The 21,346-nt window shown below is 45.4% G+C and overlaps 1 protein-coding gene across 7 annotated transcripts in view; it reads left to right on the forward strand.

Annotated features, from left to right (window-relative positions):
• Positions 1 to 21,346, forward strand: part of ABCC11 (ATP binding cassette subfamily C member 11) — an 82,998-nt gene that overhangs the window by 45,075 nt on the left and 16,577 nt on the right. For 6 of the 7 annotated variants that reach the window (XM_020879788.2, XM_020879719.2, XM_020879637.2 and 3 more), the window contains 9 exons: positions 1,750 to 1,953; positions 4,036 to 4,170; positions 4,253 to 4,349; positions 5,862 to 5,951; positions 8,100 to 8,203; positions 13,885 to 14,082; positions 17,405 to 17,631; positions 17,756 to 17,893; positions 19,137 to 19,323. In XM_020879788.2, the coding sequence (XP_020735447.2) occupies positions 1,750 to 1,953; positions 4,036 to 4,170; positions 4,253 to 4,349; positions 5,862 to 5,951; positions 8,100 to 8,203; positions 13,885 to 14,082; positions 17,405 to 17,631; positions 17,756 to 17,893; positions 19,137 to 19,323 (1,380 nt within the window). The other variant, XM_070451343.1, reaches the window with a different exon arrangement.

Consider the following 21,346-nt stretch of genomic DNA (forward strand, 5'->3'; position numbering starts at 1 on the left):
CCTACCAAGGGAAGGAAGGTGGGGCTCAGCTGACCTTGGGAGCTGACAAACAGGCTACCTTGCCCCACCAGAATGGGAGTTGATCTCAGACTTTTTCTGAATCAAGAGCAGAGACCCTGTGAGGATGAGAAGCCCCCCGTCATCCACCTTTGCCCCTCCCACCACCCTGGCCCCTCTCTAGAGCGCTTCCTTTGACGGTGGGGATGGCAGCTGTAGCCCCGCTCTAGCAATGCCGGTTCTGACTGCTAGGTGTTCCTGATAATTCTCCATCTTTCACATCAGTAGCCACCTTTACTCTACATGAGACCTTTGTAAGATAAAAGCAGTATGGTTGCCTTGATTTTATTATCTGATAATAGCTCAGTTGGCTGAGCACTCACTCCATTCAAGGTACTGTTCTAGCAATGCTAATATATTAGGTGAGCCTCAGATAACCTATGAGGTCAGTTCTTTTATTATCCTTCCTTTAATGATCAGCAATGTACCCTGGAGGGCAGAGAGCTTGGTTGTTCTTCTTCCCCTTCAGTAGGAAGAACCAGCTCTGGTCTGTAAAATGCATCAGTAATAGTTCTGACCTCATCAGGATGATTTGGGGTCTAGGTGAGTTGATACATACTTGCTCTGAATAGTGCTTGGTGTAGGGTAAGTGTTAGGCTGTCATTAGAGGAACACAGTAGGCATTTAAGTCTGCTGAGTGAGTAAGGAAACTGAGCTTCACCCAGGCCAAGCCCCTTATCTACGGTCACATGTGAACTGGAGGCAGAGCAGAGAAAAAAGGTCACCCCACTGCTCTTTAAACTTTGCTTCTCTACAATGTCACCCGAGTTCAGGGTCGAGCAGGGATAGAACTTGGACCCTGGCTGTCACGTCCTCAGGACCTGACATAGGGATGGGCCAGCCCGCCCCTGCCTGAAGTGCTAGCCTGCTAGGGGACTCCAGACCCACTACCCAGCGATTCTGGTTAGCACCCTCGACTCCTGACATGACAAACCCGCCTACCACCTCAGCTATAATACACTCTTGATCTTGGGCAATACCCCTAACCCAGGCCAGTGATCCCACCAGTTGACATTTACAGTCAACAGGAATTTAAAGCCATTGTAAAATGTAAGGAGGTGCTGTTTCTTGGGAATAAGTGATTTATTTTTATGAGCTAAACTGTTAAAAGTTTAATTTGCTTCCTGACAAGCCAACCAATTTAGAAAAAAATATATCTTATCATGAATGGCAAATTTCAGTTAACTGAACGTCAGTTTTATCATCCCTTACTAGGCATATTGTGAAAAATATTTTTATTTTCTTTTTACTTAATTATGAATTCTTGTTTGTGCTGGGTCTTCCTTGCTGCACCCAAGCTTTCTCTAGTTGCAGTGCTCGGCCTTCTCATTGTGCTGGCTTCTTTTGTCACTGAACACAGGCACTAAGGGCTCCCAGAGTTCAGTAGTTGCAGCCTGCGGGCTCTCGAACACAGGTTCAGTAATTGCGGCACATGGGTTTAGTTGCCTGGTGGCACGTGGAAGCTTTCTAGACCGGGGATCGAACTCACATCCCCTGTGTTGGCAGGTGGACTGTTAACCACTGGGAAGTCGAGATTGTGAAAAATATTTTGAGTGCCAGGGGTGTCAAATCATTAGGGTCCAGGAGTGTGCACCGAGGGAGGTTAGTCTGTCCACCTGCCCACCTGGCTGGTGGGGGCACCCTTGGCTGGGTCTCCCTCCAGACACAGTGCCTTTGGCTGCCTGTCCACAGATTGGGGAGCGGGGCCTCAACCTCTCAGGGGGGCAGAAGCAGAGGATCAGCCTGGCCCGTGCCGTCTACTCTGACCGTGAACTCTACCTGCTGGACGACCCACTCTCGGCCGTGGACGCCCACGTGGGGAAGCATATCTTTGAGGAGTGCTTTAAGAAGGTGCTCAGGAGGAAGACCGTCATCCTGGTGACCCACCAGCTGCAGGTGACCACCCTTCCAGGGCTCTGGCCATGACTGACGGATAATGTAGCTCTTCAAGCCCCTGCTGTCGCAGCATGATCAATAACAGCCTTCCAGCAGATACCCCTTCGTATCTCAGACAGACCCCAAAGTCAGAGAGGACTGCAAAGATCTTGATGTTCTCTGCTTTCCATGTGGAGAAGAGAAGTTGGTAAAAATTGAAACTAAATTTTTTAAGATTGTTTTTTATTGAAGGATAATTGCTTTACAGATTTTTTTTTAAACTGTTTTTTTGAAACTAAATTTTAAGGCCTCCTTTATTTCAAAATTGTGTGGGCGGGCCTCTGCTTTTGAAATTATAAAATACTCCCTCAGAAGAATTCGCCAAATCACATGTTCTTCCATTAAGTGCACTGGCTGTGGTGGGTGCTGCCTCTCATGGGTCATTTTCCCTAGCTATGGTCCTACCAGACCCTGTTATTATTTATCCTTCTCCTATTTTGGCTTTAGTATTTTTGGTATAAAATATGTAAGACATAAAAACGGGTTAGAAAATAACCTAGAGAAAGCCCATGTAACTGCCTCCCAGACGACACATCACAGCCCAACGTTGATGGTCCTCAGATCACAGCCCCTTCCCTCCTTCCTGCCCCTCACTCGCTGTTCACTGTTCCCGTGTGCGTCTTCACACTTTTACAACATACGTATGAACCCAGACAGAGCAAGTGTCTTTTTGAATATTTAAAAACTTATAATCAATATTTTACTTTCTGTGTCCTGAGGTAATTTGCTTTTCTACTCAACATTGTATTTTTAAGATCTTCCGTGTGGGTGCATGGAATTTCATTTCTTTCTTACTAGTACTGTATTATAATATCTGAATATTCCAGAATTTATTTCTCCAGGATGGATATTTAGGTTGTTTCCCATTTTTCACTTTTACAAAAAAATGCTTCAGTATGTTGATACATTCTTATACATGTGTTTCTATGCATGTGTTTGAGAGGGCTTTTTTTAGGGAAGTGTTTTAGGAGTAGAATTATTGGTTCATAATTCTTCAAAAATCTTTAATTTTACTAGATATTATAAAATTGTTTTTCAAAGTAGCTGTACCAACCTATGCAGGCCTCTCCCCCATGGCCCTCCCCCACCCCGCAGTTTTGTAAGAGTCTCTTTCAGTTCAGTTCAGTCTCTCAGTTGTGTCCGACTCTTTGCGACCCCATGAACCGCAGCACACCAGGCCTCCCTGTCCATCACCAATTCCTGGAGTCCACCCAAACCCATGTCCATTGAGTCGGTGATGCCATCCAACCATCTCATCCTCTGTCATCTCCTTCTCCTCCTGCCCCCAATCCCTCCCAGCATCAGGGTCTTTTCAAATGAGTCAGCTCTTCACATCAGTTGGCCAAAGTATTGGAGTTTCAGCTTCAACATCAGTCCCTCCAGTGAACACCCAGGACTGATCTCCTTTAGAATGGACTGGTTGGATCTCCTTGCAGTCCAAGGGACTCTCAAGAGTCTTCTCCAACACCACAGTTCAAAAGCATGAATTTTTCGGTGCTCAGCTTTCTTTACAGTCCAACTCTCACACCCATACATGACTACTGGGAAAACCATAGCCTTGACTAGACAGACCTTTGTTGGCAAAGTAATGTCTCTGCTTTTTAATATGCAGTCTAGGTTGGTCATAACTTCCCTTCCAAGGAGTAAGCGTCTTTTAATTTCATGGCTGTAATCACCATCCACAGTGATTTTGGAGCCAAGAAAATAAAGTCAGCCACTGTTTCTACTGTTTCCCCGTCTATTTGCCATGAAGTGATGGGACCGGATGCCATGATCTTAGTTTTCTGAATGTTGAGCTTTAAGCCAACTTTTCACTCTCTTCTTTCACTTTCATCAAGAGGCTCATTAGTTCTTCTTCACTTTCTGCCATAAGGGTATCTTACCCCTAGTCATTATCAATACTTGGGATTGTCCAGTGTTTGAGCTTTTGCCAAATTGGTGATATAAAATATTTTCTCAGGATTTAAATTTTTCCTTTTGAATAATGAAGTTGAGCATCTTTTAGTATGCTTATTGAAGATCTTATTTCTTTTGACTCTTCAGTATTTAGAGTTTTGTGACCAGATCATTTTATTTGAAGATGGAAAAATCTGTGAAAAAGGAATTCACAGTGAGCTCATACAGAAGAGGGGACCATATGCCCAGCTCATCCAGAAGATGCACAGGAAACCCACACAGGTGATTTTCCCCTACCCCATCCTCACTTCTGATCCAACTGGGTGGACCATTCCCTGCATCCATGGCTGTGCTTTCTCCCCAGGTTGTGTCGCAGGGAGTCGCACAGACAGAAGAGGAGCTACAGCTGGAAGGTCCGGCCCAGACCGCTTGCCAGGAAGAGCTTCTCAGTGAAAATGCTGGTAATAGTGCTGAATGGAATAGTGCTTTCACCTGGGAGCAGGGTGAAACCCTCTGCCTGCCTGTCTGCATCCCACAGGCTCTGGCATTTCCTCCTGAATGTGAGACCAGGCCTTGTCACTCACTGAATAGGATGCCAGATATTACTCATATAGGGTACAAATCCAAGTATTGGAGAGCTGTGGGGTAAGGACTGTGCTGACCAGGAGGCCTAAAGCAACCAGGAAGTGAGTATGGGGGAACAGCTGTGGGTGTGCAGAGGCAGAATGAGGCTTGACTTCAAGTGACTCAAATTTAAACTTTGCAAGATTACTGGGCCGTTAATTCATTATGCATTTTTTTAGAACAATGCCATTGAAAGTCAGAAATAAATTAGTCCCAGTCCTGGGCATTCAAAAGGTGAAGCTGAACATCTTTTAGTATGCTTATTGAAGATCTTGCTCTTTTCTGAGACAAGGTAGCAGACGGGAAAGACTTTTCATTTTTAAAGTAAGACAGGTCCTGGATTAGAATTCCAGGTCTACTGCTCTCAAAGCTGTGTGACCTTGGCCAACCAAACAGGTTAAACTCTCTGAACCCTCACTGGCAAAAGTGGAGATAATTGTTCTTATATTACAACACCATAGTGGAGATTAGAAGAGGTCCTGAGGGTTAGGACAGTGCCTGGCACATCTGTCACAAATAGAGTCTTCAGCTGCAAAGATCAGAAGCCAATTTGGGCAGAAAAATAATGTGTTGGCAGATTGAAAAAAAAAGTTGGAGTACCAGACCTCAGTAACTTTGGAGTCTAGAATAGCAGGAACAGGTATAGAATCCTTTTGAAGAAAACCTGCTTCGGATGTTTTCCATCCTAGTCTAATTTCCCTCAAGATTAAAATTCCACAAAGAGGGCTGTCTTCTCCTGGGAAAATTGTGGTGTTGCTGTTAGAAGAAGGGAGAGCGACAGGCAGAAACAATAGGTATCCATCGCAGTGCTGTCTCCTGTTACTGTTGTTGTGGTTGTCGTTGACAACATTGACAACATCTACTGTTATTTCCAGGTACTGATCTCTCTGCCCTGCTGTAGGCCAAGTGTGTGCTTGGGCTGGTGTCACACCTGTTTTGAAGAGCTGTTTCAGAAGCATATTGCTACAAAGCATCTTAGTAATTATCTGTAGGCCTGCCAGTTGTCAGATGAGGAAACAGACAGGTTAAGTGATTTGCTTCTTGAAGCTGTACAGTATCATGATGACAGTTCTGGTCCCAGGTCACTGCTTTCTTCCTTCTCTCCCACTATCTCTCTCAACCCACCCAGCCCTTGGGAACCTCAGGCCCTCCAGGGTCTATTGAATGGCTGGCGATGGACCCCCTTTTCAGAGTCCAGTCAGACCTGCAAACTCTGCTGGTTAGAGTTAGACTTGGGTGGGGTACTGGTGACAGCCTGAACAGAAGGCTTTGGAAGTACTCTTCTTGACCGGGAAGGAGATATAGGCGATGGGAGGCATACTGTTTCCTTTTTCTTTTCCCTGATCCAGGGCTGGAAAATCAGCTCACAGAGAAGGAGAAGATGGAGGAAGGGTCCTTGAAGTGGACAGTCTACCACCACTACATCCAGGCAGGCGGAGGTATGGGCTATCAGCTGCCCCAGGCCAGGCCTATGCAGGAAGTTGGGTCAGACTGGAATATTCAAGGTCATGGGAGGTAGGGGGACACAAGGGTCATGCCATTCATGAGTTTAACTTGCATAATTCCAGCCATACTTAACTATAATAACTCTGACACTGTATTCAGTGCCAGAAATTATGTTTACATGTGTATTTGTGTTAATATACCTGACATTTAAAAAATCAAATGTGTCAAGGCGTATAGACATGTAAATTATTTTCATGAAGGGAAAAGTTTGTGTTTTTTTTGCCTAGAAATAGGCATGGCATGCCATGAAGGACCACATGGGGAAGCCCCAGGGTTGGTTAGGAGGCTGAGGAGTGGTAAGAGAAGCAGGACCCAGAGCCTTTATTAGGGTTTCTGTGGGAAGAAGAGGGTGAGGCAGGGTAACCATACTGAGTAAGCTTGGGAACAATTCTGGAGGGCTCATTGCTATAGTGGTGGCCCTAGCTGTCTGATATCTGGTCTTAGGGTGATTTAGGGGAGGGCGAATATTGGCTTGGTGGGTGAGAGTTTTAATAAAAGAGGTTATTGGGAGGGTGGGTTGTGGATTGGTTCGTTTGTATATCAAAGGTGTGCTTGCAAGGAGTTACTTGCTGTCTCTAGGAATTAGCTAGCCTTGGGACGAGCAGTCTGACAGGATTAAGGCCCCAAATAAGTATTAGGAATATAGAAAATAAGAAATATAAGCAAATATCATTAATATTTTTACTGAAATAAAGAGTGCCACCGTACTCTTTATCTCAGTGTTTTTCATCCTGCAGGTCCTAGCCCGCTAGTGGGTTGTGAAATCAACTGAGTGGGTCGTAGGTAGCAATGAGAGTAGAAATGTGGCTAGAGTAGAAAATATCTGCAGAAGTGATATTGGTGAAGCCTTCATTTTATTATGTATTAGACTGTATATCTGAAGGTGGATGGCAATAAAAAGTTTCAAAGCTTCTGCTTTATTTAATGGTGTATGTTACCAAATTCACACATATATAACTGTACAATGTTGTAAACATGAACCAAGTATATGCTACTGTGGTTTTGAGTAACTTAATTTTTGAGAGTAATTTTGACCCCATGCCAACTTTTTATTCTTCATTGATTTTGGAACCTAACCCTGCACAAGGTGTGTCTTCTCTCTACCTGTCTAGGGAGGAAGAGGAGGGCTGTGCGTAGATTACCATCCTCACCCCTTCCACCGTGAACATCCTTACAGGATGTAACACAGGGCCTAACCAGAGCAGGGAAGTAGCAAATACCTGTGAAACGCAATGAATGAACCAAAAAACCAATTGATCTGTATTTAGGAAGTGCCTATTATGAACCAGGCTCTTGCCGAGTTCTGGAGGGGAGGGTGTATAAAGTTGCCTGAGAACCTACCCTGTAATCTAACTGGAGAATTAAGACATTCATCCATCAGTAGCAAGAGAGCGAGATCTCTGGGACCAAGCATGGTCTCAGATGTCATCAAAGAGAGTTGGCCCTTGGGTGGAGCTTAAGGAAGAATTCAAGAAAAAGAATATGGGCACGGGGCACAGACTGGATAGGTGGGGAGAGTGCCAGGGCAAGAGGCAGATGGGAAAGGAAGGTGTGTACCCTAGGTTTTCCCATCCTTGGCTTCACCACTCACCAGCTCTATGGCTTTGGGCAAGTTACTTCCTCCCTTGGAGACTTGGCGATAGGCATTCTGAATTCAAAAATAATTCATATATTTAGTATTCTACCTGGCACTTGGTACATAATAGTGAAAGGTAGCTGTCGTTATTTTGAATGTTGAACCCTCGGGACTTGCATAAGGGGAATCAGCTTCTCTAGAACACTGCTCACATAACCAGGCACTGGGCTGGGTACTTGACACACGTTACCTCATAGCATCTTTAGAGCAGCCCCTTGAGGCTGGCAGGACTACCGTCACCATCTCGTATGTAAGGAAGTGGAATGTCATTGACATTAGGTCCCTCGCCCAGGCTCATATAGCTTTTAAGTAGTTTGAGCCAGGATTTGAACCCAGGGCTTTCTAATCTTGGAACCCAGCTCTTTTTAGTCTTCTAGGGTGTCTGAGGAAGATCCAAGGACCTGGTGTGGCCATGTACCTCCTTTTGGCACCTCTCTCCCCCCAGGTTACGTGGTCTGTGGTGTGGTTTTCCTTCTCATGGTGATAACGGTCTTCTGCACGTTGTTCAACTTCTGGTGGCTGAGCTACTGGCTGGGGCAGGGCTCAGGGGTGAGTGCCATGTGGGGGTGGGGTGCATTTCTGTGAACCTGGGTGGAATGGGGGACCTTCTTACTCCTTGGGGCCCCATGGGTATGGATTAGAGAAGCCCACGGCAAGCCCAGTACCTGCCCTTGCCACACTGATGAAAGGGGCCCTAGAGGGAACCCTTGGGACCCGAAACTCTGGGGCTCCCTCCCAGCTGGGCATCCTGTGTTCACAGAGCAAGAGGTCACCTGTACAGTCTTCTAGGAATAAAACCAAGAGGTTTCTGTCCCCAAACAGCTCTTTACACCAAGAATGCTTTACAGTCTGCTCTAATATGAGTTAGAGAAGGGAAAAGAAGTTTTATCCATCACTCCTGACAGCAGGGAAAAAGCTGAGCTCCAGTATGACTTGCACAGAAGTGACTTGGGCTTTTGAAAGGCAGAATGAGACAGGAGGGAAAGCAGGGGCTCTGCTGGGTCAGAGAATGAAAAAATACAAAAGGCTGGTGAGTGTCAGTACAATTAAGCCATCAGTGTCTGCAGCCAGCTGATGTGGGCTGAGAGTGGGCTACAGAGGCTCTGTCCTTTCTGAGGGTTACATTTTAAAGGAATCATTCTCAGATCTTTAAGAAAGATGCTTCTGAGTTGCAAGAGATACACAGTCACAGCTGTGAGTGCTTCTTAGTAAGGGCTCTGAGGAAGAGAGATCAGGGGCCTGTCCTCAGCTGCAGGCTGGAACAAACAGTAGATTTTCCTGGCAGAGGCACTTTAATGAAGGTGGGGAGAGCTGGGGTCCTCCAAGGGACATGCCTTAGCCTCTAGGAGCCACGCTAGAGTTCGGTCAAGTCTTTTAGTGCAGGAGTTTGGACAGGGTTGTTCGTGTTGAGGGTTCTGGAGCTCTCAGCCGTTATGTGCCAGGTTAAGTCATTAATCTTCCCAACCCCATTCTGAGATAGGTATCATTGTCCCCATTTTGTATTTGCAGAAATTATTCTTAGAGAGGAGAAGGAGCCTTCCCTGAGACATCAATGTGCCTTGAACTCTGTGCTCTGAATCCAGGCCACGTTTTTCAAACACTCTATTTGGTTAACTTTTGAGTCATGTTTCAGAAGGAGTTTGGTCAGGAAAGCAGGAGCCACTTGAAATATTTAGAGCTTCAAAGAGTTAATCCACAAGTTAGAGGCTACACAGCCATTGGAAGGGCTGGAGGAGAGAGGGAAAGCAGACTCCAGGAATTTTAGCAGCAGGCGGCACTAAATGGGCTGATCCTTGGAAGGATGCCTACTAACCACTGGCTGAACTCCCCGCTCCATAGACCTGTCCACAATTGCCACCAGAGTATAATGGCTTCTCTTTCAACCTTTAGATTTCCTGTGAGTGCCTCTCTTTCATAGAGTCTAACCTAAGACCATGCTGGCAAGGAGTCTGAGAAACAGTTCTCAAGGTCTTCCCTGAATCACAGTGGAGAGTGTGGAAGGAGGCAGAGGTGATGTTAGATGAACATCTAGTGCAGATTTCTAACAGCATAGCGTGAAGTAATTTATCCAGCCATTTCCTACCATGCCAGAAGAGAAGAGGCTCATATCAACAGCAGGCTGCCTGAGGACAGAGATGCATTGAGGAGGGATGCATAGAAGTCCTAGTGGTAGTGGATTTGAGTTTGGAACAAGCAAGGTAGAGCTGGCAATGGAGTGGAGGCAAGAGCTGGATCAAGGAGACAGGCCGCTGAGACTGATGCTGTAGTGGTCCAGGCGATCAGCACAGAGCAGTGGGGAGGGAGCAGGGAGGTTTGAATGTATAGTTTCACCTTCTACTGGCTGCTGAGTCTTCTGTAGCCCCAGGAAGACAGATTTTTCTCCCTGCTGAATTTCACCCTGAACTCAAATGATCTAAACCTCTAAAAGAGAAAACTCACAGTTTTCCTCTCTCCACATATAATGTCTCTGATACCCAAAGTACAGGTTTGTTTTTTTTTTTTTCTCCCCTCTATATCAACCAATTCTCCAACTCCCTGGATACTCCCTGGGTATACTACAATTCAACTCCATTCTGTTACTACCTATCCAGTGTTAGCAACACCTCACAGGTTAAGGGTTCAGTCCCATAAGACTGCTCATGTGCCAATCACAAGTCTAGATGTTTTGTTTAGTTCAGTCACTCAGTCATGTCTGACTGCAACCTCATGAATTGCAGCACACCAGGCTTCCTTGTCCTTCACCAGCTCCCGGAGTTTGCTCAAACTCATGTCCACTGAGTCAGTGATGCCATCCAATCATCTCATCCTCTGTCATCCCCTTCTCCTCCCGCCTTCAATCTCCCCCAACATCAGGATCTTTTCCAAAGTATTGGAGTTTCAGCTTCAGCATCAGTCCTTCCAATGGATATTCAGGACTGATTTCCTTTAGGATGGACTGGTTTGATCTCCCTGCTGACCAAGGGACTCTCAAGAGTCTTCTCCAACACCACAGTTCAAAAGCATCAATTCTTCAGCACTCAGCTTTCTTTATTGTCCAACTCTCACATCCATACATGACAACTGGAAAAACCATAGCTTTGACTAGATGGACCTTTGTTGGCAAAGTAATGTCTCTGGTTTTTAACATGCTGTCTAGGTTGGTCATAGCTTTTCCTCCAAGAAGCAAGCGTCTTAATTTCATGGCTGCAGTCACCATCTGCAGTGATTTTGCAGCCCAGGAAAATAAAATTTCTCACTGTTTCCATTGTTTCCCCATCTATTTGCCATGAAGTGATGGGACTGGATGCCATGATCTTTGTTTTTTGAATGTTGAGTTTCAACCCAGCTTTTTCATTCTCTTCTTTCACTTTCATCAAGAGGTTCTTTAGTTCTTCTTCTCTTTCTGCCATAAAGGTGGTGTCATCTGTGTATCTGAGGTTATTGATGTATCTCCCGGAAATCTTGATTCCAGATTGTACTTCATCTAGCCCGGCATTTTGCGTGATGTACTCTGCATATAAGTTAAATAAGCAGGGTGACAATATACAGCCTTGATGTATTCCTTTCCCTATTTGGAACCAGTCTCTTGCTCCATGTCCAGTTCTAACTGTTGCCTCTTAACTTGCATACAGATTTCTCAGGAGGCAGGTCAGGTGGTCTGGTGTTCTCATCTCTTTAAGGATTTTCCAGTTGTGATGCACACATGGCTTTGGCGTAATCAATAAAGCAGGTGTTTTTCTGGAACTCTCTTGCTTTTTCTGTGATCCAGCAGATGTTGGCAATTTGATCTCTGGTTTCTCTGCCTTTTCTAAATCCATCCTGAACATCTGGAAGTTCATGGCTCATGTACTGTTGAAGCCTGGCTTGGAGAATTTTGAGCATTACTTTACTAGCGTGTGAGATGAGTGCAATTGTGCAGTAGTTTGAGCATTCTTTGGCATTGCCTTTCTTAGGGATTGGAATGAAAACTGACCTTTTCCAGTCCTGTGGCCACTGTTGAGTTTTCCAAATTTGCTGGCATATTGAGTGCAGTACTTTCACAGCATCATCTTTTAGGGTTTGAAATAGCTCAACTGGAATTCCATCACCTCCACTAGCTTTGTTCATCGTGATGCTTCCTAAGGCCCACTTGACGTCATATTCCAGGATGTCTGGCTCTAGGCAAGTGATCACACCATTGTGGTTATCTGGGTCATTAAGATCTTTTTTGTATGTTCTTCTGTGTATTCTTGTCACCTCATCTTAATATCTTCTGCTTCTGTTAGGTCCATACCATTTATTGTGCCCATCTTTATCTGTCCTTTATTGTGCCCATCTTTGCATGAAATGTTCCCTTGGTATCTCTAATTTTCTTAAAGAGATCTCTAGTCTTTCCCATTCTATTGTTTTCCTCTATTTCTTTGCACTGATCACTAAGGAAGGCTTTCTTATCTCTCCTTGCTCTTCTTTGAAACTCTGCATTCTGATGGGTATATCTTTTCTTTTCTCCTTTGCCTTTAGCTTCTCTTCTTTTCTCAGCTATTTGTAAGTATTCCTCAGACAACCATTTTGCCTTTTTGCGTTTCTTTTTCTTGGGGATGATCTTGATCACTGCCACCTATACGATGTCATGAACCTCTGTCAATAGTTCTTCAGACTAACCCCTTGAATAGTTAGTTATCAGATCTAACCCCTTGAATCTATTTGTCACTTCCACTGTATAATCACAAGAGATTTAATTTAGGTCATACCTGAATGGTCTAGTGGTTTTTCCTGCTTTCTTCAATTTAAGTTTGAAGTTGGCAATAAGGAGTTCATGATCTGAGCCACACTCAGCTCCCAGTCTTGTTTTGGCTGACTGTATAAAGTTTCTGCATCTTTGGCTGCAAAGAATATAATCAATCTGATTTTGGTATTGACCATTTGGTGATGTCCATATGTAGAGTCTTCTCTTGTGTTGTTGGAAGAGGATGTTTGCTATGATGAGTGTGTTCTCTTGGCAAAACTCTGTTAGCCTTTGACCTGCTTCATTTTGTACTCCAAGGCCAAATTTGCCTGTTACTCCAGGTATCTCTTGACTTCGTACTTTTGCATTCCAGCCCCCTATGATGACAAGGACATCTTTTTTGTGTGTTAGTTCTAGAAGGTCTTGTAGGTCTTCATAGAACCGTTCAACTTCAGCTTCTTCTGCATTAGTGGTTGGGGCATAGACTTGGATTACTGTGCTATTGAATGGTTTGCCTTGGAAATGAAGAGATCATTCTGTTGTTTTTGTAGTTCTGATGAATCAGCTATAAATTGGGGATTCCCATGACTCCCTCTTTGGGTTTGATAATTTTCTATAATGGCTCACAGAACTTAGGGAAATACTTTTATCAGTTTTTAAATAAGGGATATAGTAAATGATGCAGATGCAGAGCCAGATGAAAACATAGTTAGGGTGAGGTACAGAAGAGTCCAAAGTGCAGGAGCTTCTGTTTCCATAGAGTTGGGGTACACCACCCTTCTAGCACATGGATGTGTTCACCAACCTGGAAGCTCTCTGAACGCCATGCTTTCAGATTTTTTTTTATCGTGGCTTCAACTTGTGGCTCAGTTTTAAAGAATCCTCCTGCAAAGTAGGAGATCCCGAGTTCAATTCCTGGTTTGGGAAGATCCACTGGAGAAGGGATAGTCTACCCACTCCAGTATTCTTGGGCTTCTCTTGTGGCTCAGCTGGTAAAGAATCTGCTTGCAATGTGGGAGACCCCAGTTTGACCCCTGGGTTGGGAAGATCCCTTGGAGAAGGGAAAGGCTACACATTCCACTATTCTGGCCTGGAGAATTCCATGGGTTGTATTGTCCATGGGGTTGCAAAGAGTCAGACATGACCAAGCGACTTTCACTTTAACATATAGACATGATGAATCATAAACTAAAATTCCAGCTTCTTCCCATTTCCAGAAGATGGGAGTAGGGCTGAACGTTCCAAGCTTGGACTCATGACTTGGTCTTTCTGGTGACCAGCCCCAATCCTGAAGCTATTTAGGAGCCCCCAGCCCCTAGTCATCTCATTAGCTACAAAAGACTCTTCATTGCTCCAGAGGCCTCAAAGGTCTTAGAAGCACCTGTGTCAGAAACCAGAGTCCAAGGTCAAATATTACCACAAATGAAGCCCCAAGCACCCCCATCACCTCGGAAACTGCAAAAGTTTTGGGACTTGTGTGTCAGGAATGGGGGACAAAGATGAAGCATATTTCTTCTCACACCATACTCCCTGCCCTTTCTTGAAGAATAATAGCAGTCAAGAGAGCAACTGGACCGCTGCAGACCCAGGTGACATACTGGACAATCCTCAGCTGCCCTTTTACCAACTGGTGTTTGGCCTCAGCATCCTGTTCACAATCTTCTTCAGCATTTGCCTCACAGTGGTTTTCACCAAGGTGATGGGGAAGGCACCCACAACACTGCACAACAAGCTCTTCAACAAGGTATGGGCCTGGGCACTGGGGATGGCCACAGGGTGAGCCTTGACCTTGCTCAACCCTTTTCTCTAATTATTAGACTCTATTTTTTGAGCAGTTTTTGGTTTAGAGAAAAATTGAGCAGAAGATATAGGGTTCACTTTTACCCTTCACCACATCCTCAGTTTCTCCTATTATTAATAGCTTGCACTAGTGGGGGACATCTGTTAACAGTTGATGAATCAACATTGATATATTATTATTATCTATCAAAGTCCATAGTTTACATTAAGGTTCACTCCTTCTGTTGTACCTTCTATGGGTTTTGACAAACGTGTACTAGCATGCGTCTATCATCAAGTGTCATACTGAATAGTCAAACTGCCCTAAAAATCCCCTTTGCTCAGCCTATATATACCCCTCCCCTAGACCTCTGAAAACTGCTGATCTTTTTTGCTATCTCCATGGTTTGGAGAATATAATGTCATATAGTTGTAAGTTTACACGGGATCACTAACTGGGTGGGAGCAGGCCAGAGAATGAGGTAGGTTCACTGAAACTCCCACGACTAGAAGCATGATATTAAAAGTTTAATGCCCCTTCCTAGAGGGTCAGCCCTCAGCTATCAATGCTGGCCTCTGTTGGCTGAGCACAGTCACATAAAGAGTTGCTTCTAATTTCCTTAAGTTCCTTTGGAAGTAGGTATTTTACCCTTATCTTACATATGAGAAGATTGAAACCTCATATGTGTTATGGTTAGAATGTATGTTATGGCTAGAATACCAAGTTATCTATAGTATCACATTACCTCTTGGAAATGTCCTTTCTGTCTTTCACTTATCGAATATTACTGGGTGCCAGGCTCTGGGGTAGGCACTGGGTTCACAGTGGTAAGTGAACAATGCAGATGGGGTTTGGGTCATCTTAGAGTATAGCCTAAGGAGGGAGATAGAGAGGAAGATATTCTGTTGTTATATGATGTGCAGAGTTAACCATGGGGTGGGGGCACACAGGACCATAAGAACATGACACACCCAACCCAAGCATGGGAACGGTGGAAGGAAGGTGGGAGTCCAAGAAGGCTTCCTGGAGGAAGTGACCTCTATGCTAAGATGTGAGGATGAATGAGATCTCGCCAGTTCAAGATGAAGAGGTGAGAAGAAGCAGAACATTTCCAGGGAGCTGCATGGAGCTCAGGAAGGCTGGAACTGAGAACTGTAGAGAGGGGCTTCTCAGAGGGATTCTCGGGAGGCAATGAGGGCACCCATCATTGGGTGAAAATTTAAAAAAAATTTTTTTTTGATGTGGGCCATCATTTTAAATATCTTTATTGAATTTGTTACAATGTGTTTTGGCTTTTTGGCCGTGAGGCAAATGGGATCTTAGTTCCCTGACCAGGGATCAAACCAGCACCCCCTGCAATGAAAGGCAAAATCTTAATTAACCACTGGATCATCAGGGAAGTCCCACAAACTGTGTTTTAGTTTAGGAGGGTAAGGCCAAGACATTTCCCCACATCTCAGATATAGCAACTGACTTGATGAGCCAGAAGGCAGGAGAGGGAAATGTTACCCCAAGGCCTGGCAGTCCTTACCACCTAATCTGTGGTGGTGGCACTAGCTAGCTGGTCTCTAAGTTTCTGACTCCACATTCCCAGATTCTAGAAATACCTAGTGCCCAGGCCTTCTCAAAGTTATATTCTATATTTTAATTTTGAGAAGTGTTTGAATTTTTTTCACTAGAAAATACATTTCGTATTTGAAACATTTTCCCTTTGCTCACCCTTTTATGGCTTTATTGATCTTAAATTTCCCCTTTAGTTTTAAATAATCACAAGTAAAGGAAAAATCTCTGAAAAAATTGGCTCAACTATAAAATCAACAAATATAGAAACAAAACTAGAACCAGGTGAGTTTGCTACTTAAGGAGGCAACCAGAGATCCTGACCCTGTGTCCCCACCATATACTTCTAATCCCTAGTGAGCAAGGGCTCTCGGAAAGACCCCTTTCATGCCACAGCTGAGCTGAGTCCTGCCCTCCTAGCCCCTCACCCCCCAAAAGTGCTCAGTGTCTAAGGGAGTGATTGCTTTAGTCTTTTATTTGTCAGTGATTATGACTATTCTTTTTGCTTTAGCTCATGTATTTAACAAAAGATTCTGGAGGTAGAATTAAAGACAATTTAGAAGCAGAAGAAGAAAGCAAGGATCTCACAGTCTGCCCCTCTGATGTTTCTGCTCCCCACTTCCTACCTTGGGCTCCCCTGGTGGCTCAGATGGTAAAGAATCTGCCTGCAATGAGAGAGACCTGGGTTCAGTCCCTGGGCCGGGAAGATCCCCTGGAGAAGGAACTGGCAACCCACTCCAGTATTCTTGCCTGGAGAAGTCCCTGGACAGAGGAGCCTGACAGACCACGGGTTTGCAAAGAGTCAGACACAACCGAGCGACTACTTGATGACGACCTCCTACCTTAGACAGCAAGCAAGCTGTACTTACCAGCAGGATCCAGACATTTGCCATGAGGGCTGCTGCAGAGCCACTTCATGACTCAAATAATTATATTAATGTGTTGGTTGCTCAGTTGTGTCCGACTCTTTGCGGCTGCATGGACTCTAGCCTACCAGGCTTTTCTATTCATGGGATTTTCCAGGCAAAAATACTGGAGTGGGTTGCCATTCCCTTCTCCAGGGGATCTTCCTGACCCAGGGATCAAACCCGCATATACCCTTTACAATTTTATTTATTTACTTATTTCTGTGCAGGTTTTCTTCATCTGCAGTGACTGGGGGCTACACTTCATTGCAGTGTACAAGCTTCTCATTGTGGTGGATTTGCTTGTTGCAGAGCACTGGCTTTAGAGCGTGGGCTTAGTACTAGTGGTATATGGGCTTAGTTGCTCTGAGGCGTGTGGCATCTTTCCAGACCCAGTATTGAACCCATGTCCCCTACACTGACAGGCAGATTCTTAACCACTGGACCACCAGGGAGGCCCCAACATACCCTTATAAATTGTATATTTTAGTACATTTTCAGAGTTGTACAATCCTCATCACAACTCTGAAGCATCATTATCATCCCCATTTTATAAAGGGGGACCCTGAGACTCAGAGAGCTTATACGTAACTTGCCTACAGTCCCAGAGCAGTAGATGGAAGACTGGGGCAGCCCTGGAGTCCAGGCAAATTGACTCTGAAGCCTCTGCCTTTAAGCGTTGCTCTATGTTGCCTTCCCTGGATATCCTTTAGTCTGCATTCTGTACATCTTTCAGAGCTTGCGGATACCTGGTGTCATCATCAGGCCCCCACCAAGGCGTGCAGCCAGCCTTGTGATCTGGGTTGCTTTTGTCCTCACAGGTGTCTCTCTGCCCCATGCACTTCTTTGACACGACCCCAACTGGCCGGCTCCTCAACTGCTTTGCAGGGGACATGGATGAACTGGATCAGTTCTTGCCCATCGTGGTTGAACAGTCTCTGCTCCTGTTTTTGGTGGTGATCATGATCCTCTTGATAATCAGTTTCCTATCCCCCTATATCCTGCTGATGGGAGTTATCATCCTCTCTGTTTGCCTGGTTTATTTTAGGTGAGTGGGTTCTTTTTGCTTGTGAATGAGGTTTGTGACTAGGGGTATGAGTCTAGGACCAACCTAGAACTGGAGGGTGTCAGAGGTGGATGGCTCAGGTCACTCACTCCCGTTCTCAATGCAGGATGTTCAAGAGGGCCATCAGTGTGTTCAAGAGACTGAAGAACTACAGCTGCTCCCCTTTGTTTTCCCACATCCTCACCACGCTGCAGGGCCTGAGCTCCATCCATGTCTATGGAAAAACTGAAGACTTCATCAATGAGTGAGTCCTTCTGCTCTCTGAGTGTGACGGGGAGTGTGGCGATGGTGGGTGACAGGAAGGGTAGGAAACAGCACCCGGAAATAGCACCATCCTCAGAAGAATAGAGAGATCTTTGTTTTATTCCATTTATTTCACTGCACCTCCAGAACCCCATCCGGAAGATGGTACTTATAAGAATAAAAAATGCAAGTGATATGAAAAATGTCTGTCAGTCTTAAAGATCTGTGCTGTTATATACATATATTAATACAATGAAGGATATAATGTATTACCATATTATTACTTATTGCATTTTTTTGCTCTCAATTGCAAACAGATATCTAAATATAATAGAATAATAAAGAACGATAGCTTTCTAAATAAAAGAATTTTCTTCACTATTGACACCCATAGATTTGCCTTCTAAATGTTTGTTGAAACAAATAATCAAACCCCATGATTGTTGCTGAGGTTTAATCGTGTAACATAAACTTTTCTACTTGTAAGCATCAGTCAAACATGGTCTGCACTGAACTACAAGAAGTTTGCAGTCTAATGGAAGACAGGGGACACAGATGTATATTTTTGGAATAAGACAAGTGTTGAATACGATGCAATAGGAGAAACGCAGGTAGAATGACTTGGGGTTTCAGAGGAGAAAGTGATAACCCGCAGCTTGGGGTCAGGGAAGGCTTTGGGGAGGAGGCAGCATCTGAGGTGGCCTTGAAGCCAGGAGAGATTTGGGCATGGGAGATGGTGTGTGCTCTGTTAACTGGAATATTGGATGGGCCATGGTGCCAGCTCCCCCAGTGGCGCTAGAGAGACCCAAGGGCTGTGCAGAGACTAGGACTAAGGAATCATTCAGCCAGCACTGAGAACTCCCAGGTGCTCAGCACCCAGTGGGGATACAGCCATGAACAAGGTGGACAGATACTAAGAAGGGATTGCTTTCCTTCACTCACTCACAAATCTGGGCCTTTTTTCAATCTTGTTGGCCCAATAGAGTAACTTACCCATCCTAAATCAATCATCAAGGCCAGGGGAAGAAAACTGCTAATAGGCCTAAATCGGTTCGAGCTCACTCCTAGATCTGGGGTCAGGTGAACTCCATGACTGAGAAAGGAGTAGGAAGGAATCCTCTCCAGTTTTCTTCATTGGATCTTTGGTGAGACTGGGGATCTGGAAGCTGGAGAAAGCAACCAGTGTTAGGAAACCCTGGGTTAGACAAACACATGTGACTTTCATGTTGTCCTTTCTTTGTCAGGTTTAAAAAGCTGACAGATGTACAGAATAACTACCTGCTGTTGTTTCTGTCTTCCACGCGATGGGTGGCCTTGAGGCTGGAGCTCATGAGCAACCTGGTGACCTTGGCTGTGGCCCTGTTTTTGGTTTTCGGCCTTTCCTCTGCCTCTTATTCCTATACAGCCATGGCTATCAGCCTCGTCCTACAGGTGAGGGGTGGGCTCTAAGACAGCGGGGCGGGGGGCAGGGAGGAAGCTGTTATTGGGCTGTGGCCTATGGGCAGACTCAGGGGTCTGTGGGGCTTTGATTACACCATGGCTTTTGGCCACTTGTGACCTTATGAACTGGATGCTTGGCTTTCTGAATCTGCAGCTTTGCTCTGTTTCCTTGTCACTTCCAAACTGGGAAGCCTATATTGAAAGGTATTTAACAGAATTATAGAATATTGGGCTTCTATCTGAATATAGAAGAGGAGCCCAGAGACAGCAGAGTCCAACCTTCCTATTGTGTAAATGGTGAAACTGAGGCCCAGAGAGGGGAAGGAACTGTCTGAATGCACAGAGCTTTAGAAACAGAGCCAGGGCAAGGCCATTGACCTCTTGGTTTCCTGTGGTGTCTTTTTTTACTTTACTATACATACCCTGAGTCAGTTGTCACTTTTCTGAGATATCCGGGGAGGCTATTTAAAATGTAAGCTTCCCAGTTCTCCTCTGGGGCAGGCCTGTCAGGCTTCAAAGTGCATAGACTTGAACCCGAGTGCTTGGCCCAGCCTGGTGGGCTGATTCAGCTGGGCTCATGGAGCTGACAGGAAGGCCATGCTCCAGAGCACAGGGGAGCGATTCAGAGTCAGGTCCTGGTTGGGCGGGGTCTTGGAATCTAACTTTTAAAATGGGTTCTTGAGGGGACCCTGGTGTAGAAGCTTTGCATGTTTCATGGCCTGAATTCTTGCATGCCCAGAATCAGGACCAAGGCTTATGTCCACAAAGTCCTGGGGAACGGCTCTCCACGGAGGGCTGGGAGGCTAGTTAGGAAACTCAGGAATCCATGCGTACACAGTTCCATTGGCACTCTCTCCCACAGGGGTAGCCGTTAACCATCCACTCTCATTCTTTCTCCCTAGCTGGACTTGGGTCTTGTGTGCCCCATGCTGAAGCATCCTTTTGGGTGCAGAGGGGCTCCTTCCTGCTCCTTGTTGAAGCCTCTGGCAGACACACATGTGTGCTGTGCCCACATGGCCATGCCTGTGTGCAGACTCTTCCGAGGGTGCACAGGCCATGCAGGTGGCTGTGTGGTGCTCATGCCCACAGACAGCGGCCCCAGGCCATAAGTGGGCAGTTGGGGAGCTTGTATTGAGCCCATGCCCTGCTGGACACTTGCTGTGCTTCTTTCATTGAACTGTCACCACATTCCATGAGATGCGGCCAAGTGGTTAAGAACATATGGTTTGGAAGGTGTGGGTTCTCAACAGGCTCTGTCCATTATCACCTATGTGACTTTGGGGAAATCTGTTATCCTCCTTACTCCTTTTATGAAAGGGAGATCATAAAAGTTCTGGAATCATAGACTTGTGAGTAATATATGTAAACTCAAGGGTTCATACATGTTAAAAACCTTGGCCCAGAATAAATGCTGGATAAACGTTCCCTATTATGGTTCCCAGCTTATAGATAGGAAGCTAGAGTCTCCAGAGTTACTTTGCCTGTGCTCCCACAGCTTCTGCGAGACAGGTTTGGCCATGGTGGGACACACTCTTCTCTCTCTTTCTTACTTTCTCTGACACACAAATACATAAACACACACCTGTACACACACGAGCACATGCGCATGTAGCCCATTGCAGAATTACCCCGAGCCTTCCAGAACTCTGGGGAGAGGCCCCACGCTGGAGTCCTGGGGGACACGAGTCACTAAGGACAGAGATGCCCCCTGCCTGCCGAACCCTATGCCTTGGTTATCTGGTGCTGGAGCAAAAAGTGGGTGGAGGCTTAGCTCTCCCAGGTGCATCATGTATACAGGTGTTTGCTCAAGGTTGACGAGTTGTCCCACCACAGGACACCAAGGAAGAGCTCTGCCAGGGGACCTGAGGACTTAAGAATTGCCCCAAGTTTATCCTTTCTTCTCAATGTCTGATGTTCTGTTTGAGTGTCTAATTTCTATGCTGGGTAACAACTTCTCAGCCCCCTTGCCTTCCCCATCCACTCTCTTCAGTTTAGCGGCTCAGTCATGTCCGAC

Source organism: Odocoileus virginianus, chromosome 20 (assembly GCF_023699985.2).
Source record: "Odocoileus virginianus isolate 20LAN1187 ecotype Illinois chromosome 20, Ovbor_1.2, whole genome shotgun sequence".
Lineage (NCBI taxonomy): Eukaryota > Metazoa > Chordata > Mammalia > Artiodactyla > Cervidae > Odocoileus > Odocoileus virginianus.